At 29.4% G+C, this 26,851-nt stretch overlaps 2 protein-coding genes across 2 annotated transcripts; one reads left to right on the top strand and one right to left on the bottom strand.

Moving 5' to 3' along the window:
• Positions 1-2,920: 2,920 nt before the first annotated feature.
• Positions 2,921-13,292, bottom strand: LOC132946418 (eukaryotic translation initiation factor 4 gamma 3-like). Its single transcript, XM_061016412.1, has 18 exons — positions 13,085-13,292; positions 11,051-11,280; positions 8,929-9,069; positions 8,360-8,563; positions 8,216-8,292; positions 8,009-8,153; positions 7,243-7,482; positions 7,037-7,170; positions 6,907-6,974; positions 6,662-6,843; positions 6,388-6,572; positions 6,249-6,328; positions 6,031-6,179; positions 3,928-4,035; positions 3,752-3,847; positions 3,577-3,655; positions 3,345-3,506; positions 2,921-3,283 (listed from the first exon to the last, which is right to left on the bottom strand). The coding sequence occupies exons 2-18, from the start codon at positions 11,198-11,200 to the stop codon at positions 3,180-3,182; spliced, it is 2,304 nt and encodes a 767-aa protein (XP_060872395.1). The 5' UTR covers positions 11,201-11,280; positions 13,085-13,292; the 3' UTR covers positions 2,921-3,179.
• A 1,966-nt stretch (positions 13,293-15,258) lies between these two features.
• LOC132946847 (uncharacterized) lies at positions 15,259-18,671 on the top strand. The gene is made up of 6 exons (XM_061016945.1): positions 15,259-15,405; positions 15,479-15,708; positions 15,891-16,076; positions 16,183-16,319; positions 16,456-16,665; positions 17,067-18,671. Exons 2-6 carry the CDS (start codon positions 15,567-15,569, stop codon positions 17,106-17,108), a joined length of 717 nt encoding a protein of 238 aa, XP_060872928.1. The 5' UTR covers positions 15,259-15,405; positions 15,479-15,566; the 3' UTR covers positions 17,109-18,671.
• The last annotated feature ends 8,180 nt before the right edge of the window (positions 18,672-26,851 follow it).

The raw sequence follows: 26,851 nt of genomic DNA, 5'->3' as shown, positions 1-26,851 counted from the left end.
AATAACTGTAAGTAGTTTTTTTTAGAGTAGTTTAGAGTAAAGTTTATAGAGAGTACCTATAGTTTGAACCTTTTTTAATAAAAGTTATAACAATAGATTTCTTGAGACTAGGAGGGTGCTTACAGCTTATTTTTTAACCCCTATTGGTAGCTAAAGGGTTACTCACACATGACATTTTTTTTCAGCTCACGACAAAAGAATATTATTTTTTTGTTTATTTAAATAGATACTATTGTTTACATATTATATTATTACTATTATAATAATTAGTAGAAATATCAACTATGGCATATACATTTTTTTAAAAATATATTTATAAAAAAAAACAAAACTTTGGGAACGCGGCGGTAACGTCTGGCGGAACATCTAGTATATTATGTTTATCTATATAATTATAATGTGATTATCACTATAACCAAATTTGTTTTCTACATTATTGTTTTTCGATAAAATCTACAATTGTTTCGTATATACACTCTGTATCTCTGCTCGCATGCCGAACGACGACGAATATAAAATTATATTATATAACCACGTACCCGTGTCGGTGGGAAGTTTGCGCCCGCTGCGCCAATATAACGCGTAGATACCTATTATAATTTAGTTTAATATAATGGATACGCCGTCGATGACTATATTGTATACGACAAAGTCGATTAATTTTTTATTAGCATCGGTACATAAAACCAACGAGACCGTTGACGTTTTGGCCAGTGCGTATTGTGTCGACCGATCGTCCAAAGGGTCCACGACAGGAAGAAGTTGTACAGCTACCGCAAAAGTATGTTATGAGATTTACCTATGAACTGGTTTCAGATATCCTATACGTTTAGTGTTGTCGATGATATTATTCTATACATATTAAGTCCTTGGTGCAATTTACAGGAAAACTTAAAAGATGAACACCTGCAGCACACCCAAGAAAATCGTCCTCCTGGTCACCGCGGTGGTGGTATTGATCGCGATTGTCGGTCAAGCGGTGGCGGACATGGAGGACGTGGGCATGTGCATCAGGAACTGCGCGCAATGCAAGAAGATGTTGGGCGCCTACTTCGAGGGGCCACTGTGCGCTGACGCATGCGTCAAGTTCAAGGGCAAGATGATACCGGACTGCGAGAACATCGATTCCGTGGCACCGTTCCTCAACAAGCTCGAGTGATCTACGCCGCGCATCATCCGTCACCCGGCAGCACCTTAAGCCCGGCAGCACCATACGAACTTATGAACAGTTATATAATATAATATATGCTATAAACACGCTGCGCAGCCATATAGGTATTAGGTACTTACCGTAAACCATCTACCGACTCAATAAATATTGTGTTGGTTAATATTATGGACTATGGTTTAATAATGCTCGATTAAAATAGAAATAAAATTGAAATACTTTTATGCAGTAGACACTCGATTTTAATAAAAAAAAAAACATTATCCGCGATATGATTGTTCATATGTACGATATTGTAATCAAACGACAGTTAATAATATAATAAACCAATATTACGCTTACGATGTTTATTATTTATTATTGATATTAAAAGAATTCCATTGATTTATTACTGGTTTCGGAAAGTTAGCGAGGACTGGACATGTGAGTTGAGATTATATAATAACGAAGAAACACATTAGTAAATAATGGTTATTGTATAAACATATTATATTATTGATATTAGGTTCACAGAAATAGCGTAAATACATATATTATTGCCCGAATCTCAATTGTTAGTTTATATTATAAAAAGTCAGGTTAAACGTTAAAGGTTTAATTTTTTGAAATATATGCTTTTTAAATTAAAGTTTTATATTATTATAAGGTATAATTTATAACGTTGTGAATTTTAAAATGTATTATAATAATATTTATATTATTATTATGTACCTATTATAGGTATATTATATATATTATACTTACTGTGATACGCGAAGAACGCGGAGAGATCCTACCAAACTCATTCTACCATAATTCCGTAAAAGGAAACGTACCGAAAAGTACTAAAAATATATTTTGGTTAGTAATATAAGAGGTTCGATAAAAAAATTGAATCAAACAATTAGGTGATCGACTATAAAGAAACAAATTATATTAAAATATAATCAAACATATAAAACTGTAATATCTATCTAGGTTATAGAGTATAGACGCGGGGGTCCTAGCCCCCCCCCCCCCAAGCTGTATTTCTAAACAAATTGTATACTGTTAAAAACAAAATTACAAAAAATATCATCGAAATTGCCAGAAAATTATGACTTTCCCAGTTCCCCTCCCTCTAACCATGTCTCTGGAGCTACCCCTGGTATAGACTACGTTAATATTTGTCGTAAGTACTGATAAAAATGAGGTATATACCTAATGAGTAATATAAATTCCTGTCAACAAAAACTAAGTGTTGCACGGCGTATTGTATAGGCAAAACAGGTACATTACTGCAGTGTAATAAAAATTTGTCATATCTCATAAATAATAATTTTAACTCTTCCCGTGTAGCCATGTAGCCATGAATAATACATGTATGAATAGTATGATGTATCCGAATAGCCGATATTGTGTGCACAGTCAAATACAAGAATATTAGAAGACAGCGACAAAACAACGAGATAATGTTAGAATGTTTCAAATTTCAACAAAAACTATTATTATTAAAATTACAACAAAATATCAGAAATTGTTATTAACGTCGGAATATCCAGTCATCAAAATTTGAATTTCAGTCTGCTCATAAAAAATGTACTTTTGTTTTACAATTTTATAATTTATAATTTTAAAAAGCTGGTTGAAAATTAAAACAATAAAGTTCCTAATATTTAGATGGTAGTGTTACATACAGGTACATACAGGGGGGAGTTGATTTGGGTGTTAAATAAAAATATAATTTTGAATACATTTGTTTTGTTGGGTCACATAATGATTTCACAGCCAAAATTTAATTTTGAAATAACATAATTTCTATATTTATACCATATTATAATATCATAAACCATAATTAATTAGTAACAATTGTGTCATTAAAAATAGTAGAAGGCCAACAAATATAAAATGTAGATCATATTATTTTCTTATTATGGAGACAGCTTTAATATAAACTATTAAATAAAACCAACAATACAAAATAAAAATTCATTAATAAAAAAATGTAATTTAGAAAACAGTTATTTTTTATTGATTGATGAAAATCCACAGTCTATTTTTCAGTTATTTCTTCATATTCTTGTATGAATAGTTCAAATGATTCTTTACTTATAACTCTATGATGATAGAGCTTATTGAACAGTTTTAATACCATTCCTAATGGAAAGACAATATCACATTATTAATGAAACTAAAAATGAAATAGTTAACAACTGACCTCCAGGATGTTTAAGAGTAGCAGACATTATTTGAATGCCGTACATACATTGTACTTCTCGTGCCTGGATATCATGTACTGGGAGTGGTTCAAATTCAATAAAATGGCTCAACAATTTCACGTGAACAGGATCAAAGAAATCCTCATATGAATGATTTAACTCTATAAATTAAAAATTAATGTTAAATAATTGACTAACTATTTTATTATAGGTTTAGAAGTGGTAACTTACTCAAACATACAATAAGAATAGCTATAGTTAATAATTTCACAAAAAAAGGGTTTTCTATTATTTCTTCACTGATATTAGTCTAAATTTAAAAATATTTAACAATATTTATTATCAACATATATGATAAAAAATTCAATGCAATAAATTAAGTTAATTGCTTAATTATTTTACTTACACATATCCAGCTTTGCAATATATTGTACAGTAGTTTATTATTAGTCAGCTTCATTTTATCATAAATGGCAATAGATAAAATCAATATTCCGATTTGCTAAAAATTTTATGAATATTATATTATAAATTTAATTTTAAAAAAATACATGAATTTATTATGGTTAAAAACATACTTACGTCTTTGTTTAAATATTTATTTATATGGTTATTAGGCATAAATACGTCAAGAGTAACATTTTCTGACGCATTCCACTTATTGTAAATCCACAATATACCACCTAGTTGCTAAAATTACAAAAATAATAAAATTACTAACACGTCTGTGGAGAGTCAAGCCAATTTTACTGTTAAACCAATAACCTTGTTCATCGATCAACATTTAACATTTTTGAATACCTATATCTGCAATAGCGGTACTCTAAAAATTCTTTAAAAGGTGACATTATTGTAACACCCATAACATTAGTGAATTCCAATGGTTTCTGAAGAATAAAATGTGTACTCTCCATGTAAAGCATAGTAATATATCTCAATTAAATTAAAGTAACAAGAAGAAAAAATCTATACCAAAATTAGCAGGAAAAATAAAAGATTGGTTTAAGCTACAGTGAAAAGCTACAATTAGATAAAAAAAATGATTTCTGAGGGGTGAGATGAACGTATTAATTTTAAAATATGTTTTTTTAAAAATTTTTTTATGTGTCCGTCATCATGAAACTACGTAATTTGTCAAAATTTTAAAATTGTAACAATTTTAGTTATTTTGTTGTGTTTTTATAATATTGATTCAACTTATCGGCTATTGTATAAATAATAAGTAATAACAATATAATTAATATAATATAAAATATCCACACTGACAAACTGTCTCCGCTCAGAATCGTTTTTCGTATACAATGATATTGTATATCATTAAATTCAAATTTAATACCATCTACAGTGATTCACTTGTAACCTACTGTACAGCAGAGCGACATTCACTTACCCTTTTTTTTAAATATTTATAAATAATAGGAAAATTAAATAAATAACTACATTATCACTATTTAATAATAGTTTTAGAATCCTATAAGAGGTCTATGGAGACCTTTGCAATGAATGTTCAAGGTTTTCAAAAACGAATATCACATATAGCCTACATTTTAGATTCTGAGCGGAGCGAGGAACCTAGTAGTTTTATTTTTTTTTTATATTCTGTATACAAAATTTTTACCAGAAGGAGTGCTTTGATTTAAACATATAATACCTTATCTTTTAGCAAATTGGATCAAGATGGTACTTTAGAGAGGTAATTTTTCGATTTTCTCAATTGTTATTTAATATTTTAATGCCATGGGAAAAACTACTGACAAATTACGATAAACCACTTAAAATGGGATTTTAATTTCTAACTCAACTGTTTATCACCGTAGCAATGAATAAAAAATTATAATATTATAATATTAATTTAACTTAAAGGCTATAATAATATTAAAACTGATATAATAAGACTGATAAACCGTCTCCGCTCAGAATCGTTATTCATATACAATGATATTATATCATTGAATTCAAGTTTAATACAATCCATTATACATTGACTCACTTAGAACCTACTGTACAGCAGAGCGACAAACACTTACCCACTTTTTATTTATGAATAGCTCTAAAAAACCCAAAATATTTTGGATTCATATCAAGAAAATTGTGCAATAAATGTTTCTTACAAATTTCATACCAAATAAATTATATGAGGACGGAGTGGCTGAGCGGACAAAGGCGTGGGTTGCTACGCGCACCGTGGCCGGTTCAAATCTTGGTCACGGGCAGGACACTTCTCTCGGGGTAGACACCTGTCTAGAAAGAGGCCGCCAGCCTCCAACCGAGAATAGCAGAAACATACGGATGCCCACTCAAAATTTAGCCAAAAACCGAAAAAAAACCACACGTGTTTACCAAACCTACTGTACCATCCCACACAGTTGAAAAACCACCCAATAGCCTAAGTTGCCGCGGGTTAATCAAGAAAAAATAAAATTATAAGCGTTAATGAATAACAGCATTTTCTTTTTTAACTGCTATTTAGAAATCAGTACTATCTTATAGTTTTTTCTGATAAATTTAAAATATCACCATCCACAAAATAACTAAATAAGATTTGCTACCAAAAACCAACACATAAATTTATATTGAAACATTTTCACAGCTCACAAAATAATATAAAATTATAAAAAAATCATATAGTTGAAATCCACTCAAAATCTAATAGAACAAATTACTTTAATAAATACTATAACTTACTTCTTTAATGTTTTGTGTTTCCTTGGAACTAAGAATTTTATTTAATACTTCTGTGAAAAATTTACTAGAATTGTCAGGTCGTATTGATGTACAAGAATCTTTTAAATTATTAAAATCAAAGGAAGCATCCTGTGATAATAATAATGGAGCTATAAAAAAAAACATATAAAGTAAGTATGTTTGTATATTTCAAATACTTGCATAAATATAAGTTTTACCAATTATGGCAGCAATATAGGAGAAAAATTGAGGGTAGTCCATCAAATAATCATTCCAATCTTTAAGGACAGCATCAATTCTTAAAAAAAAAAAAAAACATACGAATTAGAATGTTAAGTACTATGAATAAATAATTACCCTCGAGTTATGGCATCCATAGAAAGAATTTTCTTAGATAAAAGTTCTGCAAAAATTTTTCCTGTTACCGTTGTTCGGGTAATTGGACTACTATCTAAAGTTATAAGTGACATTGATGTTACAAATTCTTCATGCCTTGTGCGGATCACCGAAGTTTCATCTTCCGATAATGAATAAATTATATCCTATAAGATAGAAAAATAACATTTATGATTATAATTCAAATTATATACTTTAATTGCGTATGATAAATATTATTATCTTAAATACATACATCAAAATTTTGCATTTGCTCATATTCAAGAAGAATGTTTTTACATTTCATATTAATTTTATTTGCTATATTTGAGTCCAATTCCGACACTGGTTCTTCAACTGTTTCTTTTGGCTGTGATGAATTAGAAGAATTTATTGAAGGCGTGGATTGAGCAAATTGAGGCATCATACTCGCTACACCTGATAAAATAAAATAAATAAACATTATTTTTTAAAAATAGGTCAGTTTACTAAATGCCATACCAGACATCATTCTTTGTCTTTCTTCACTTTCTGATATAACAGGCTTCCTCGATGTGTTCTTATTTGACCTAAAAAAAATTTAGGAAATCAATAATAAAAAATTATAAACTTAAAAAATTTATATATTTACATAATCTGTGGAGAATTTGATGACTTTTTATCATCATTAAGAACTGCGTATGTGTTATTGCTAGTAAATGTCATGTTTTTACCCGTGGTAAATGACCATTTAGGTGGGCCTAATGTTAAAACAGATGGGTTGTCCTGAGGAAATTAATTGTATTTAATATCAACGCCAAGTTGTAACCTAAGTATTTAATATAATATTTATATTACCTTAAAACCTTGTAGTTTGGACTGGTCAATTTGGTAATTTGGTTGCCTATACTTTGTATTATTTTGAACAACATTCCACTCATTGTCATTTTGACGATTTTGTTTTTTATTTATCCATTTGTGCCTATGTAAATCGATGACATTGTGTATCATGAATTGTATTCTAGATGAAATCTTGGATTTCCTGTCGCTGAATGTTAATGCCGTTAGTTTGTCAAAAGTATCATTTAAATCGTAAGACTGAAATAATAAAATATATATAGTAAGTTAATCTTAGAAGCAAGAACATTTATGTAATTTGGTTATTTACAATAATTTAGTTTTCAAATTATAATACTCTATATTCTCAACTTGCTTAAACATTAAAATAGTATAAAAAACCAATATGAGGTTTTTACCTTCATATTTTGCAATGGGGAAATAATTCTAATATTAAAGCTAACTTAATATTGGTTGCCTGGACATCATGAAGACCAAACTCCCATTATGCTTCTACTTTAAAAGTTTTGTTTCTTGAAATTACTATCAATGCAAGTGATAAATTTAAATATTAAAAGTATTCTTTATTGTTAGGCTTAATCAAAATGTAACAATATTAAATGATCTTGAATGGATAATCAACCTAATAAATGCATTTTTAGAAATGTTTTTGGTTTACATTTATTTTATATTATTATTGATAAATAATATAGATTAAATGAAAAAAAAAAAAATTAAAACTTTAATTTCTAATTAACTTAGTTAAACAAATAAACTGTAAATTTACTTGTTCTAATTCTTTTCCAACTGTCTTTAATAAAATGCATAAACACTCTAGTGCTTCTTCATCATATTTAGTGTTTAAATTCACGATGCAATACAACATAACATTTGGAGTAAGAATTTTTCGTTTAAATAGTTCACCCATAAATCTGATAAAATAAAATAAAAAATATAGATACTTGATCTTCATTTACTGTTTATTATTAATTACCGGCAATTGCCTATAGAACGTTTGTGTATTCTTCTTTTATTTTCTTCAAATTTTAGTTTAAGTTCTTTTTTCTTTTCCTAAATATTATAATCATAACAAATTAACAACCATTCCATTACCTTGAATGTAAGTCATCAAAATTACTGGGTCTTCGCAAGAATTGATTTCAGTGAGTTTCTTAGCAGAATCCATTTTTTGGGCTTTGTCTAGTTCGAATAAGCTTTGGCATTTACTTATTATTAATTTCTTAAAAGATGCTGTTTTACCATCTTTAGAACTAACTTGTACATATTGCATAGCCAAACATAAAGATGAATAAAGAGGTGCAAAAGATTGTTCTTCTATTGCCTGAAATTTAATAAAAAATAATTATATTTATTAATGTGACTAACTTAAAAATGTAATACTTATGAAAAACATAATAATAATAATGATCTATGAACGAAAATATTCTTTGAGACTGTAATTATGTATTTAATACTAAAGAAATTTAAAAAACTAAAATACCAATATATAGAACATAGATCAATCATTGTTACAAAAATTAATTCAATGAACAAACATTTAACATAGTTTTGGTATTTTTATAGAAAAAAGTTATTTTTGGAATAAAATAAATTATCCATTAATTGAATATAGTTATAAGACGATTGTATTATACTTCCAATGAAATAGAACCATACAACCAAAGAAGTGTAAAATGTTTGTATTACCTTTTCAAAAACTAAATCAATAGTTTTCTCTAGACGCTCTATAGTGTCAATTGGCAATGCCTTAAAACGCTCAGTTATTGAAGGTATATTATCAGGAGTTATTTCATTCAAAATAGATTGAACTTTTAATATGATTAAATCCTGTAAAAAAATAAAATAATTTACATGTATACAGAACAAATGACGATATTGTTTTAGTTAAAAAAATGTCATCATTGTTGTTAAATTTGTATGGATAAAGTCTTATGGTTATAGGCACAGTTCAACATAAAAAAAATGTTGAAAACATATTTTGTAATAAAAACGCTTGCCAAGTCAGGGATCGGCACCTAAACTTTCTTGATTTTTAATTTTTAGAAATTTATTAACTGATATCACACCTAAGCGGTATAATAATTTGAATCCAGAAAAATGTCGGTGGGAACAGCCCCACAAAAAATCATTATCATTTTCATTTAGTGAGATAGATATCCGTAACCGGAGAGCAGATTTTGTTCTTTGGGGTTTTTTTAAGATTCACATTGGTTAGGAGAAGTGCAGTCAATATTTTCAGAACTTTATCTTTAATAGTTAATTCATTACAGAACATTAAAAAAAAAATAAAACCAATTTTATTGGGCTTTTTTTGATGTTTCTCAGCTTTACAGCTTTGTAGTGAATTAATGATTGGAGATAAATTTCTGAAAATCTTCACTGCACTTCTCCTAGCCAATGTGAATCTAACAAAACCGAAATAACAAAATCCGTTCTCCAGTTTCAGAAATCTACCTCACTAAATGAAAATCTAGCAAAAAATAATATTTTTTATCTGAAAAAAATTAAATAATTTTTTAAAAAAATTTTAATTCCATATTTAGTATCTACTTGATTATCTTTTTTTAATGAGTTATCAACTTTCTAGCTACCATAATTTAGGAGAAAAGTTAAAAAATATAAATTTTGGGACTGTTGACACCGACGTTTTTATGGATTCAAGTGGTTATACCGCTTGGGTGTGATATCAAATCTCTCTCATCAATATTCTATATTAAAGCTAGCTAAATTACCCTCCTACTCATCATTACTGAGTTACATTTATATTTCATTTATTTCATTCCTATTTAACACAAATTCTTGAAGTTTTCAAAATTCAGACTTTTTTTTTTCATTTATCATACTTACTTAATTAAAAATCAATAAAATTAAATTCATAAAATTAAAATTTTTCAACATACCTATCTTAGGTATGAAAACCTAATACAATATTTCTTTTAATGGTATTAAAAAAAAAAAGGTGGCAAGTGGTGATATTAAATTTGAAATCAATGATATATAGCATTGTATATGAAAAAAAGATTCTGAGCGGAGACAGTATGTCAGTGTGGATATCTTATATATTGTATTTATTATTTATATTGTAATTACTTATTAGTTATTATTAATACGGAAGCCAGTAATATTATAATTAATATTATACAATTACAACAAAATAACTAAAATTGTTATTTTTGGTTATTTAATATGTAATTACGTCCAAATTTAAACATAAAATAACTATAAAAAAAATTATGCCTATGTATTTTTAATATTTTTCAACTACTACTGTAACAATATATCAGGAGCCTTGTATTAAATTTTCACGTTTTTTAACCCAACAAATACAATTTTATTGACACTCAATTAGGTGGGCCTAGGTCGCAACAGGTGCGTTTTCCTGAGGAAATTGATTGTATTTAATATTTTAGTCAAGTTGTACCCTAAGTATAGTATAGTAAATTGCAAAAAACAATTTTAATGTGAAAGTGTTTTATCCATGTTGTGCGATGGTCTGAGAGAAAACTAATACTGTGTACATCCTCTTATACGTTAATAGCTATAAAGCTAGGGAATAACATTAATTACAATATATTTATTAATAAATTATTATAATATTATAATAATACAATTAATTACAAATTATAATATATATGGTAAACCTAACATGACGTATCTCTGATTATACAATTATATACACTCATCTTGGTATAATTATAAATTGTTATGGAAATATAAGATATTATTAATACAAGTTTATATGTGTATTTTAATAAAATGTATTCAATAATAAATTCAAAATTATAACCTAGATAAATATTTATCTTACTGGTGGCCCTTGTGATGCTTCAGTGATTTTCATTGGAGTAGTTGATGGTTGCTGGGATACTTGTTGGAAACGTTGTGTATTAGGGGCAATATCCAATGGTTGAGACTGCATGATGGGAGATTGCCCATAGGAATTGTGAGTATTACTCATAATAGTTACAGGAGGATTCTATGGCCCTTGTGGTAGATTAGTCTTTTGTATTAGTCTTGTAGGTTGGGTATAAAACATACCTGAAAGTTGAGATACCAAACAAAATTATAGAAATTGAAAATTCAACAATATCACAATAATATTACAATTGGCAAAAACAAGTAAATAATTGTAATATTAAAAATAAAATTATTTAAACAATTTAATAGGTACCTACTTAAGATTGTATTTGTATTTTAGAGTCTAACTGAAACCATGAATATATTTGTTAATTAATAAAATATCCTAAATAATAGAGGCAGCCTCTAATTACTTATTGAAATATAAATATGTAATAAAATATTTAAATATCCTTGGAAATATAGCGGCTGACAGACAGTGTCTTGTTCAATGCATCTATTACAGTAACCGTCTCAATGACTAAGTACATAACTAAAAAAAATAAAAAAAACACACTTTTCCATAAAAACATTTTAAAAAAAATATTTTAAAAATTGCACTAAAAAGACAAAAATATTTTTCTGTACTTAAAAATAATGAAAAATTTAAGTGTGTGGTGCTCTTACACTTGACATATATTCCCAGTCACTATCTTATAAACATGATTGAACAAAGAAGTGTATGTGAGACTTTCCTTGGCTTTTAAATTTTTCATTATTTTGCCCTTACACTTGACATATACTGCCAGTCACTATCTTATAAACAGGATTGAACAAAGAAGTGTATGTGAGACTTAGCTCGGCTTTTAATGTTTTGTATGATGCACCACACACTTAAATTTTTCATCAATAAATTTTTCATTATTTTTAAGTACAGAAAATTATTTTTGTCTTTTTAGTGCAATTTTTAAAATATTTTTTTTTAAATGTTTTTATGGAAGTGTGTTTTTAAAATTTTTTTTTTATTTTTTATTTTCTACTTTTTAGTTGAAAGTAAATATTTTTATTAAACGTTTAAGAAATATGTTGGTGAAACAAAAAGAATCAAACTACTGGTGATTATGATTTATTTATAAATAAATAAGTTTATGTGGTCGTGAAATGACAAGACATTTATTTTGTTTGCCACAACCAATTGAAATTTTTTTATAATAACAATTTCATTATGAGACCATTATGTGTATTACATATTTTGTTATTTGACAGTACTTATAATTTATTGTCCGTCATTTACAATTGCTTAAAAAAAACAAAAAGTTATGTGACGAGATATACTACGTGCCCGGCGTGCGATAATTATTAATATATTGATATCGTGCGGCGGGAGGTTTCGCGACGGGAGCGCGGACAACGGCGGCGATGGCAGCGAACTTGACGATCAGCGGCGATTTGGTAGCATAATACTGTGCGTACCGGGCACCGGCGATGATACTCGGCGGCGTAAATGCGGACGACCGTTCGCTACTGTGTGAGGTTCTTTGGCTTCAACAATACAGTCGTAAGCTGTATCACTGCAGAAGCACAGAGTGGAAACGGGGTTTTTACGGCGACGTCGTGGGGACAATCCTTTGCTATACGGGGATCTGCAGCTTGAGCTGTACATTCCTATTCTGCTGTACCACTGCAGAATCCGTGTAGGGGGATGCCGGGAGTTCCTCTGCAACGCTGATTTTTTTTTCGGCGAGTAATGGTTAGGTTAACCCGCCTTGGCCCAGGGAAACCCTTCGTACCTTTACTTCCACGGAGATGCCAACCTGGAGGTCCATGTCCCAAAATGACAACGGATTATTGTATTGTCATCCAAGACCAAGGTCTATACCAATTTTCAGAATTTTTCATCTTCAAAAAGTGCCTCAAATCGAGCGCGCAAGATTTGATTACAGACGGACGTGAAAGCGAACTTAAGAAAAGTGTTAAAAAATAAAAATACAATGTGTATGTGTACCGTAATATGGGTTGAGTTGCAACTGGCAGGTGAATTCACTGAATTGCGACAGGTCATAAGTATTGAGCACGGTTTTAGATATATTATGTGAGCTATAACAACAACCGGGATATGAAGTAATTTGTTTATTATTGTCGATCACAGACTTCTATATTACGCGACAGTTAGTACTAGCACAGATTATATGAAAATCAGAATGGACACATCTCAAAAAATTACATTATTCTTATGGGAAGCTGATAAGAAGGTCCGCCGGGCGCCGATATTGAATGCATACGTCGGTGTTGCCTTAAAAAAAATCTTAAATTTACCTCTTACTTATTTCATATATTCTGTGGTACTATATAGTAAGTAGGAATAATGTAATTTATTGAAATATAAATATATTATAGTATAGAAATCATCTGTGTGGATGACACGTCATATTGAATTTTAGTGTCATCAATTTGATAAAAAAAGTTTATTAAAACATTTATTTAAACTCATTATTTGCCCTGCAGCATGACAATTATTGAGAATTGACAAATTAATTTGTTATAGGCTGCACTGCTGCAGTATCAATATCATATGTTATCACTTATCATTTTCACGTTAGCGTAACAGTCTGTATCGTTTCCACGAAAATTAGAGATTCTAGTTCACGGAAATAGAAGATAAGATTTAAGATAAGATCGTGTTCTAGTTATTGATGTTCTTAGATCATATTATAAATTGTTTATTATATTAGTTGATGTTACTGTAGTAAGCCAGTTACTACTTAACAACACCATTGTAATATAATAGTAATATTATACTATACTATAGATTAGCTATACTGTAATTCGGCATAAATCGGATATTAGAAACGGAAATAGGATTTCCTACTGTTTAGTATGAGAAGACAGGCTCACTGAATAATATAATTACTCGGGGAGTCCTGTGTACGACAATATTCAAATATAAAAATATAAAATAATGGTTAATTTAATTACAACGCGGTACGTGACGAAGTTCAATATAGAAATATAAAAGAGTAGAATGATTATTCAATTGAATCATAGATTAGCATTTTTAGCAATACGTAGAAATATAAGGAAGTCATAAAATGCGTGGGCCGGAACGCTGGTCACACACATCACATCCGTGAGCCGAGATACAGTATCTATAGGCAGGGGGTACGGGGAACTTCATATATAAGGGAGCCCGAATCGGCCTGTTTTCAGACGTGTACTACCACCCATTAGTGCAAGCACCTTCACGCCACTCTGTACGAGCATATTTTGGACTTAGAAAAATTATCAACAATATAATAAAATTCACAATAAAACAACAACTGTCTTTTATTTATTATCAACCACGACTACAACATCAAACAAATTGTCTGCGACCCGCAACTATAATATCTCGGCAGCCACTTATCTACTATTAGAACTACGATAGTAGGTACCAAGCTGTCGAGAACATTACATTACTGTGATTGATTCTTGTATTATTATTTAACTTATTTAGCTTTAAAACTTTATAAAACAAATCCATGGGTGTAGTATGCATGGGGGATAGGGGCTACAGCCCCCACGGAAACTTTTCTACCCCCATCATGGTGTTTACTTTCATTTTTAAATTTTATCCGAAATTATAGTTTTAAATGTTTTTATAATTTTCCTGCCCCATATAGCCCCCACAAATAATTATACCAAACTACGCCCATGAACAAATCAAAATATTTTAATGTTTTTCCCGGCGCTTTTGAAAATTACTGGGAATTTTAAATGTTGACCTACCTAAATGCACCAACAAGATTCACTTTCCCATCAAACAAGCTACTTAAGTTGAAAACCTAAGCAATATTTTGACTACTTATTGTGTACACACTACACACACAAATAAAAAAAATAAAAAAACAGATCATTGTAAAATTAATACATGCATCGCTTCGCTGGGAATCTAAAATTGAAAAAGTGGGTAAGTGGATGTCGCTTTCGTGTACAGTAGGTTACAAGTAGGCACGGTTATCTACAGATACCTATGGATAATTATGTGAGGAGTAGTATTGCGCTTGCGCAAATCGATCACCTAATTCAGTGACTCGTCGCTGTATAGGCAACAAAATCATACGCTTTAGCTACATCCATAGTATATCCATTGTATATTATGAATTATGATCCAAGCATGCGGCGACGGTTGAGGCGGGCGATTATAATACCATTGATTATAAATACTATTTAATCTATTCTGTGATATTATCAGCTATGGCTATTGCTATATTTAGAATTATTATTATATTATAAAACCATTGATTAAGATTTAAGACATATTTTACAGTACCTACAGTTTTATGTATAGTGTAATATACTTCTAATCTATGATAAGATTAAATATTAATATCAATCAATCAACTACGATCTATGATTCCAGGTTTTATTTTAGTTATTATTTAATCTACTTTATTCAATGTTGGTTTGAAAATTTAACTATTTAAGTATTAAATTTTTTAATATTAATAATGCATAAGTGGCTGATAAAAAAAGAGAAAACAATCGACCCTGCTATATCTACCATTACAGCTCAAAATGAGCATACTAATAATGATATGCCTGAAGAGCCTGGTGTTAATGTTTGTTTTGAAAAAGTTACTCAGACTAAAGGTAAGAAATTAATATACTATGAAAGTCATTTATTGCAAATTGTATTTAAGGATTATAATAATAATAATATCAATTTAAATAGTTGATATTTTCATTACTTAATTTTTTAAAATAATTTATTATTAATTCAGTATTAGTAGGTAATGTATCTTGAATTTGATTAGATGCGTTATATTGTTTAGATGATGTTAATTTAAAAATTATAAGTAATAATGAAAACAATGGTGATGAAAATGGAGCTTCTTATGTGGCAAATAAATTAAATTCTGTAAACGATTTGTTAAATAATTCTGATATGCCTGAAGAGCCTGATGTTGAGAGTAATATGATAAATAATGCTTGTTTTGAAAAAGTTGCTCATACCAAAGGTAAGAAATTAATATACTATGAAAGTCATTTATTGCAAATTGTATTTAAGGATTATAATAACAATAATATCAATTTAAATTTAATGTCATTCATTAATATGTCCAGATTTTACTTTAGTTGATTTTGTGACTTCATATAAAGAAGCTTCTGGACATTCTCAGATTAAAGATAAGCTCATTTCAACTAGCCTTCTCAAGATATTGATAAATTGTGCTAGTTGGGAATCATTAACTGTTTCAATAGTATGTACCATAAGAAAATTACAAAATAATATATAAGATTAGTCAATATAAGACTGTATATTAAGATTAATATATTATAGTAAGAATTTACTTAATTTTTATTTTTAGTTTTAATTTGGGTTATTGTAATTTTTAGACCCGTGTTCTTTCAATGAAACCTCACAGTGCAGATGTTGAGCGCTTAATCAGTTATTATAATATTATTAAAACTGTAGACCGGTCACAATTATCTCCAGACACAATAAAAGATAGTCTCTACATTAAATTAAATATGCCAACATTGAGTGAATTCAACCCTCATAATGCAGTACTAGAATGGCTAAAGGCAAAAAAAAGGCATAATAAGGTACCTATATAATAATATCACTGATGAAATAAAATATAAGTAAAAAAATCAAAAAATATCAATTTTATTTATTACAATTTTCTGGTTCATACTTATGCAACCAAACAAAAATGGTTTGGGGGAGTTTTTCCAGAGGCATCAGGAAAATCTACTATTTCAACGGTTGATGAAACTATAATCAACTCAAAACTCATACACTTTTAAATTTATAAATGATGTGATGTAATCTGTATTTTGTATTTCTGTACATAAATAAAAATAGAATTGACTACCCTATGTTGGATTTATCATCTATGTGTATGGATTAGATACACTTTTGGGGGGTGTGGGGGGGGGCAGAGCCCCCACGGTAGCTTGAAGTTTAATATAAAGTGTGTAGTACGAAAAAATATATATTTTAGCCTCTGCATTGTAGTCAACAAATTGGAAAGCACTTACGCTGACGAGAACGACGAATACCTCGTGCGTCTAGTTACTCTTCTGTCTACCATTGATACGGGCGCAACTACTGCAAGTGGTGACGATCAGACCCCGGAGTCGGAACCTGAAGGACAAAATCCGATTCTTGGAGGCGCAGATAGAAAAGAGTTAAACGAAAATGTCGAGGAGTCTGTCTCCTTGTACAGTGATGGATTGCCGAGCGGCGATGCGCTGTCATCTGTAGCAGAGTCGGAGCTTACTCCGATCCCAGAGACAGCACCGCTCGGCAACAACAACACGGTCCAGGAAGACGACAATTCGAACATTTCGGAAGCAGAAGAGGACCATTCCGTTTTGCTGGCGACCAGTTGTACGTCGTCGTGTGGGGACGCGCCGTCCTCGGGAGTCGGGGCCTGTCGATTCCACTCCGACTCCCGAGGGTGGACCGCTCGACGAATTTTGGATGAGAACGACGGAATGGAGGGGAGGATACGAGAAAGAGCACGGACGGTGCGCGGCGGTAAGTCACCCGTGCACGTTCTCCGACCACCCGTGGCGCGACGGGTTCCGCTGACGTAGCGCGCTCGGTCGTTGCAGTTGACGCGCGAGACCCTCTGGCGGCTCGGCGAGCGCCCGGCTGCAGTTACGGTCACGCGGAGGGCGGTGACGGAAAACGGCGACGACACGGCGGCTATAAAGTAGAGGTACCGGCGTGGGCAACGATTCCGCCCCGACGGTACAACGGCGATGGCGACTCGGTACGACGGCAGCGGTGGAGACTTCGGCACGGGGTGAGTGGTATGGAGATTTGCGTGCAGGAACACGGGGACGTCAGCGATGCCGGACTCGCGGAAACTTAACTGTTTCACAGGGTGAGACTTCACCGCGGCGGCGGAACGAAGATGCGGCCGAAGGGACAACGCCAGGGCGAAAATTACCGAGGGTCAAGGATCGCGCTGTGGTCCGCTGACTCTCGCCTTTTCGCCCAGCGGTAATCCCACATCGGTCTCTTCGCTCGTCCCCACCGGTTCTGCAGCACAAAATCTCACTTCGCTCGCTCCGCGTCTTGGTCTTCGCCGTCTGTCAGCCGAGTCGTCGCGTCGTCGACAGTCGACGCGCACTAGCCGCCGTCCGTCGCCGTCAACCGTGGTCGCTTCCGTGGCCGTCTCGGTCTGGCCTCGCCAGCTGGGCAAGGTCGTCAAGCGTCCGAGCAAACGCGCCAGTGACACTTGTCAAACCGCGGGACAGGTCGGAGAATGTGCAGAGGTGACCAGTGGCCAGCAACATTGCATTTCCGCACCAATTCGCCATCTCGCATCCTCCCCCCTTGTTTATTGTGTCTCTTGTCCGTCGTAGGTATATATTTTTTTCTTTAAATTTCATTAAATTATCTCAAATTGTTAAATAGTTCACATATTATTGTAAATTTCGATTTTTTTTTCTTTTATTATCATGAACATAATTATTATGTAAAATATTATATTTATAGCCAATGTGCTAATTTTTTTGAAAATTATTGTTTATACATTTTCGTATTATTTTTGGTTTATAATTAATAAACATATTTTGATGTGAACAAAAAAATATTGTTTCTTTTTTTTTATTTTGTCCAGTGTATAATCAATTGTTACAGATTTAACGAATAAAAAATCGTTAAAATATATATTTTAAATAAAAAAAACTCGTTAGTCAATTATACAGAGTAGACCTGCAGTATAAACATATATATAGACAGTTATATATTAACCATACAAGAATTGTAAATGATAATAATATAGGTAATATGCATTGTGTAGAACGTGCGAACGTCAATATAGTCGAATAGTTAATACAAAATAATATTTAAAAAAAATTCAAAATTGTATTTTACATACGTAAAATAATAATATAATTTTCATATGATATTATGGTTGCATGTCGAAAAATAATATTGTTTGAAAACGTTTCAGTTTAGATTTGAACAATTAAATCCCCGTGTATACGCGCATGTACCTACCGATACCATATTTTCTACATAATTATTGACTCGAGTTATAATATCCTAATCCGAACAAAACTTGGTACCTATCTTTTGTACAAATTGTACAAGGAAATCACTTTTTGACAGTTGTACAATAATATATAATATTATAGGCATAACTAAAAAAAATGGGTGGTTCGACCTTTATCGATAGTGGAAAATGTAATAAATTTCTGTAGCACGTATATAACATAAATACATGATAATAATATGAATATAGCGTCTACGCGAAGTGTCAATAATAATAATAATAATAGTATGATTGTGTGATATTAAGTATAATCATTCATTGAGACATATTATTATACAAAACTTTTAAATCTATAGGCTTATACAAATAACTTTATTATGAGTTACAACTTACAAGTGTTATAATGTGTCTTTAAAATATAATAATAAAACCAAGTCGTTAATGTAAAATGTTTATACAGGTAAATTTGGCACAAATAGGCTGTTTCGAAAAACATACCTTTTTTATTTTGACACAAATAGACTGTACCCAAAACGAATTAATTTTTTTTGGCGCTAACGGGTAATTCCTCTTTGAAGTACCTAGGTAATTCAAGTACCTATAGGTACCTACCGACCCACCTATTTTACCTACAGAAAAATGCGAACAAAAATGAAATTAAAATAAATGCTTGTAGTTTGTAATCAGACATCGATAATTCATGATCGTGCTAACAGTTAACAGATCTTCTCAAAATCGTTTTTCGAATGCAATACGCCTAATAATTTATCATTGCTTTCAAATACATAGACACCCGCCCCACTGTTCCACTAGGCGGCCCCCTTTTCGGCCAGCACCTACAGTTTTCTTTAAAATTTACAATTATAACAATTGAACTTAACAATTTTTATATTTAATTAAATATGATTATTTCCAAAAATGTGATTTTTTTTAAACATTGTTACCTACAACTGTAAAAAAAACTGAAAAAATAAAACAATTGGCAATAAATTGTTATAACATATTATTATTAAAACTGATTATATTATATTAGTATTTATAATCAATGTTATTACTTACATTAATCGAATAAAAATTAATATAGTCATATACATATAGGTAATATAGAAGGTATAAGAAGGTATATAATAATAATTATGATAGTAAAATATAACCAACTTTGAACGAATTTAAACATACATTGAAGAGTAAAGGTATATAATAAAAATAGTTTAATTTTTCAAACAAAAATTAATTGTTAGTTTATTTGACTATAAGCTAATAATATGTTAGACCATTTTATTGCCAATTGTTTAATTTTATTATTTTGTCACTCAGTTGTAGGTAAAAATGGTTATCAAAAAATCACATTTTTAGATACAACCATATTTAATTAAATATAAAAATTGTTAAGTTCAGTTGTTATAATTGTAAAAGGAACAGTATGTTTTGGCCGAAAAGGGAAGGGTACATTTTGGTCGAAAGGCGAAAACAGTGACGCCCGCCCGGATAACATTGAATTGAGTCCCAAATATTGAATTGAGTCCCGCAAATACTTTTGGGTTATCGGAGTTGAGTCCGACCAATATTTTTAGGTTGTTCGAGTTGAGTCCCTTCAGCCTATTAGCGTTACCCAGGAGACACCACGTTGAGGTTGGCTGAGTAGTCTCCCAAAAAATGTGTGTGATTTTTGTATTTTTTAATCATAATAATAATAAGTATAGAGTTAATTAATTAAAAAATATTAAAAATAATAATTATTATGTATGATTGCATAGGTACACTGTTTTTTTTAATCATATAATAAATAATAATAAGTAGGTATAATGAGTCAATTAAAAATAATAATATTTATGTGTAATGTAATAATGTTTATAATTAAATAGTTGCTGGTAAAAATTTAAATGATACAGATTTTAAAAAGTCAAATCTGCCAATTTGCATATTTATGTATTTGTTTGTCTGCTCTCGTAAAAAATTTTCTTTTTCTAATGTTTTTTTACATGGTCTTTTTGCTTTGCTTCTTAGTTTTATATATGTATCGGACTGTATTCCCAGAAGAGTGTCCACAAGAATAAAAATATTTGGATGTCCCGAATGAAAAAAGGCATTTAATTTTGCATGAAAACTTTCACAACTGTTAGTGGTCCGATTAGTGGTTGCTGAAAAATCACTCCAAACTTTGGGGGGAAACTGTGCAACATCATTGTCAACGTAGTTATTTAAAATGTAATCTGTAAAACTATCAATTTTTTCGTCATCACATGGTCAACAAGTAGTTATGACATTTTATCTATACGGACTCAATTCAAAGATATTAAGATAATACCCTGGACTCAATTCAAACACATAAAAGTAGCATGGACTCAATTCAATATCACCGGCCCGCCCCACTAAACTAAACGCATGTTAACTAATCACATTCCTACGTACCTATTTGTAGGTACTTAATTCCTACATCGCACGTTACACGCATACTTACTTAAATTCCCTGGCATCTTTATATTTCTACAAGTTATTTTAATTAATATTATTTATCATTGTATGAGAAAAACGCGAAAACGGTAAATCAGCCTATGATATTATTGTGAATGAAGTAATTTATATATAACCTATTTACGTGGGGCCTTGTTTTAAATTTTCAATCCTTAGCTATAAAAGTTGAATTTTATACATTTTTAACTACAAAATAATTATTAAATTTTAAATTTGATAAATTTTGTCAACATTTGAACTATAAATGCTTATAAAAAAAAATTGTGCCAATGTATTTTTAATACTTTTCAACTGCTATTGTAACAATATATCAGGAGCCTTGGATTAAATTTTCACGCTCTTTTATCCAACAAATAAAATTGCATTGATATTTATACAAAAAAAAACTAAAAAAAAAAAATTGACTATGTCCGTCCGTAAACAGCTCAAAAAGAGTCGAAATATTTTCAAAATTGTATGGTGTATAGAAAATGAAAATACAAACATTCAGTAAAATGTTCATGTATTTACAGTTATTCGTTTTTGAATAACAACAAAATAGCAAAATCGTTACATGAGAAATCGAGTGAATATCAAATGTAAAAATATGAGTTTCAAACGCTCATAAAAATTTAATTTGACTTTCTTGTAGACATTTTAGATTCTGAGTGAAACGATGAATGTATTGATTTTACAATGATGTGTGTTTTTTTTTTTATTTTTTTTTATTTTTTTTTTTATTTTTTTTTTATTTTTTTATTTTTGTGTCTGTGTACACGATAAGTAGTCGAAATAATGCTTCGATTTTCGACTTCAGTATCTTGTTCGATGGGAAAGTGAATATCGTTGGTGCATTGGGGAGGTCAAAATTTTAATTTCCCAGTAGTTTTCAAAAGCGATGTGAAAAACAAAAGAAAAATTAAGGAAAAACGGGAATTTTTACGCAAAATCGATTTTGGTTATTGGTGTAACTCTAAAACAAATGACCGTAGATGCATGAAATTTTCACTGGTTGTTTATATTTGCATTTTCTATACACAATACAATTTTGAAAATAATTTGACTTTTTTTGAACTGTTTACGGACATTGTCAGTTTTCAGTTTTTTTAAATTTTTTTTCTATAAATATCAATAAAATTTTATTTGTTGGGTAAAAAAGCTTGAAAATTTAATAGAAGGCTCCTAGGTTATTGTTTCAAAGGCAGATGAAAAAAATTAAAAATCCTTAGTCACAGTTTTTTTTTATACATGTTTAAAGTTCAAATTTTGACAAAATACGGAAAAATCACAAAAAATAGCAAATTATTTTGATGAGAATTCATAAAAATTTTTCTTTTTAAATCTAAGATTTGAAAATGTAATATAAGATTACTCATAAGTTTGTCTACCTTTATCAAAAAAAAAATGTCTAGAAGAAACTTAATTTAAATTTTTATGAGCGTCTGAAATTTATATTTTTACAACATTTGATATTTACTCGATTTCTCATGTAACAATTTTCTTATTTTATTGTAATTAAAAAACGAATGACTGTAGATACTTGAAAATTTCACTGAATGTTTATATTAGCATTTTCTATACACCATAAAATGTTGAAAATATTTTGACTCTTTTTGAGCTGTCTACGGACATTGTCAGTTTTCAATTTTTTTAGTTTTTTTTTCTATAAATATCAATAAATTTTTATTTGTTGGGTAAAAAAGCGTGAAAATTTAATATAAGGCTCCTGATATATCGTTCTAATAGCAGTTTAAAAATATTAAAAATACATATGCACAATTTTTTTTTATAAGCATTTAAAGTTCAAATTTTGACAACATTTATCAAATTTATAATTTATTAATTATTTTCTGGTTAAAAATGTATAAAATGTTTAACTTTTATGGCTAAAGATTGAAAATTTAAAACAAGGCTCCGAGTAAATAGGTTATATATAAATTACTTTATTCACAATAATATCATCAAATATACTTGGTAAAATCATAGGCTGACTGACCGTTTTCGCTCAGAATCGTTTTTCTTATACAATGATATTATATCATTGAATTCAAATTTAACACCATCCATTACAGTGACCCACTTGTAACCTACTGTACAGCAGAGCGACATCCACTTTTTTTTTTGATAAAGGTAGATAAACTTGAATTACATTTTCAAATCCTAGATTTAAAAAGAAAATTTTTTATGAATTCTCAACTCAAGAAAGGTGGATAAGTGGATGTCGCTCTGCTGTACAGTAGGTTACAAGTGCGTCACTGTCATGGATGGTATTAAATTTGAATTCAATGATATAATATCATAGTATAAGAAAAACGATTCTGAGCGAAAACGGTAAGTCAGCGTATGATATTACCAAGTATATTTGATGATATTATTGTGAATAAAGTAATTTATATATAACCTAACCTGTTTATGTGGAACCTTGTTATAAATTTTCAATCCTTAGCTACAAAAGTTGAACATTTTATAAATTTTTAACTATAAAATAATTATTAAATTATAAATTTGATAAATTTTGTCAAAATTTGAGCTTTAAATGCTTATAAAAAAATTTGTGCCTATGTATTTTTAATATTTTTCAACTGCTATTGAAACAATATATCAAGAGCCTTGCATTAAATTTTTACGCTTTTTTATCCAACAAATAAAATATTATTGATATTTATAGAAAAAAAATAAAAAAAATGGAAATTGACAATGTCCGTAAACAGCTCAAAATAAGTCAAAATATTTGGAAAATGTTAAGGTGTATAGAAAATGCTAATATAAACAATCAGTGAAATTTTTAAGTATCTACAGTAATTCATTTTATAATTACAATAAAATAAGAAAATCATTAAACGAGAAATCGAGTGAATATCAAATGTTGTAAAAATATGAATTTCAGACGCTCATAAAAATTTAATTTAAGTTTATTTTAAGTAAGACATTTTTTTTTTTGATAAAGGTAGACAAACTTATGAGTAATTTTATATTACATTTTCAAATCTTAGATTTAAAAAGAAAAATTTTTATGAATTCTCAACTCAAAATCATTTGCTAGTTTTCGTGATTTTTACGTATTTTGTCAAGATTTGAACTTTAAATGCTTATAAATAAAAACTGTAACTAAGGATTTTTAATTTTTTTCATCTGCCTTTGAAAAAATAACCTAGGAGCCTTCTATTAAATTTTCAAGCTTTTTTACTCAACAGATAAAAATGTATTGATATTTATAGCAAAAAAAACTAAAAAAAATGGAAATTGACAATGTCCGTAAACAGTTCAAAATAAGTCAAAATATTTGGAAAATGTTATGGTGTATAGGAAATGCAATTATAAACATTCAGTCAAAATTTCATGTTCCTACATTTGGTCATTTTTAGAGTTACACCAAAAACCAAAATCAATTTTCTCAAAAACAGATTTTGCGTAAAAATTTCCGTTTTTTCCTTAATTTTTCTTTTGTTTTTCACATCGCTTTTGAAAACTACTGGGAAATTTTTACTTTTAACCCCCCAAAGTACCAACTAGATTCACTTTCCTATCAGAAAAGTTACTGTTGAAGAAAATCCAAACACTTTTACTGTCCTAAAAGGTGATGACAGACACAAAAATAAAAATAATAATTAAAAATTAAAAAGAAAACACACATCATTGTAAAATCAATACATTCATCGCTTCGCTCAGAATCTAAAAAATTGCTAATTTTCGTGATTTTTCGGTATTTTGTCAAGATTTGAACTTTAAATGCTTATAAATAAAAACTGTGACTAAGGATTTTTAATTTTTCTTCATCTGCCTTTGAAACAATAACATAGGAGCCTTCTACTAAATGTTCAAGCTTTTTTAACCAACAAATACAATTTTATAAACAAAAAAACTAAAAAAATGGAAACTAAAAATGTTCGTGAACTGCTCAAAATATTTGGAAATTAAATATTAATTTTATTTTTACCCCGGCGCTTTTGAAAACTAATAGGAATTTTAAATTTAGACTTTCCCGATGCATCAGAGAGATTCACTTTTCCATCAAACAAGATACTGAAGTCAGAAATTAATAATTGAATTTCGACTATTTATCGTTTAATCATAAGCATTTTGTTCTCAACATATTTATGTTGTTATACCTTATACGTGTATATTAAAACGTAATTTTTACTTGTTATGGTTAATATGTCTGATATTATAAATACACATACAATAGAAAATGTGACGGTACAAAATTATTTTTATATTGTTTACCAGTTTAATTTTGAATATTAATGTAAACCATTTTTCCTAAATTATTATAATGAATTATTTCCACGAACCATTTATTATATGATTTAATGAAAAAAAACAGCCGCTATATAGATAGCCATAAAAAATATGTTAATAACTATTAATTATTTTATGGTGGGGTATACATTTATATTCAAAATATAAACAGACTAGTTGATCCAGCACACTTCATTGCCCGTAAGAAATAACAAATCTTAAAAAATAAATGATTCTTCAACTAGGCTACCTTGATAGGGAATGTTTGAAAATTTGATTTGGTGTAAGCTTGTACCTGATTTGCTCGATTAACCAATAATAAATAAATATTAATTTCTACTAATTATTTCTCCTACAACCAATATAGTAATCATGGCAAGGTGAAATAATATTAATCCATCCTAAACACTTTAGCAAAATCCATCCAGTGGTATGGTAGCGCGTTGATTTTTCAGGGGGACTGTTCCCTTAATATATGTTGATATATATACAGATGTTAAGAAGAGCATGTTTAAAAATAAAATATTTGAAGCCAATTTTTTACAATTTTTAGTTTTTTTATTTTTAATATTTTAGAAATAACATTAACCGCAACTTTACACATTATTAATTTATATATAACTGTACACAATAGTCCGACAATGGTATCAACGTATATAGAAAAATATAGTTATTTTCTCCAATGAATCATCTTCATAACAATTATTATTTTGTAAATTCGAATTTTTTATAATAACTTGTTTTATCAAGACACATTACAATTTCATAAATGAAATTTAATTTTGAAATAGCATAGTCTCCATATTTACTGAAACGTGTTTAAAAAACTAATGTAGTTAATAAACACACAATTATCAATTATATATTATAATTCATATTAATATACTAACAAAATTAATTTGTCATAATCCCATTGTCAAAAAGAGAAGGGGGCAACGTTTTGGGTCATTTATTTTTATTTTGTTAAGGAGACTAGCTTTAGTATAAAGTAAAACCAGATGTACAAAAGATAAATAAATTAAAATAAAACCCTTAACAAAAAAAACACTGTATACAAATATTTGCAAATTTATAAATAATTG

This window comes from Metopolophium dirhodum, chromosome 6 (genome assembly GCF_019925205.1).
Source record: "Metopolophium dirhodum isolate CAU chromosome 6, ASM1992520v1, whole genome shotgun sequence".
Lineage (NCBI taxonomy): Eukaryota > Metazoa > Arthropoda > Insecta > Hemiptera > Aphididae > Metopolophium > Metopolophium dirhodum.
The sequence above is the reverse complement of the archived record's forward strand: the minus strand, read 5'-3'. Positions and strand labels throughout refer to the sequence as shown.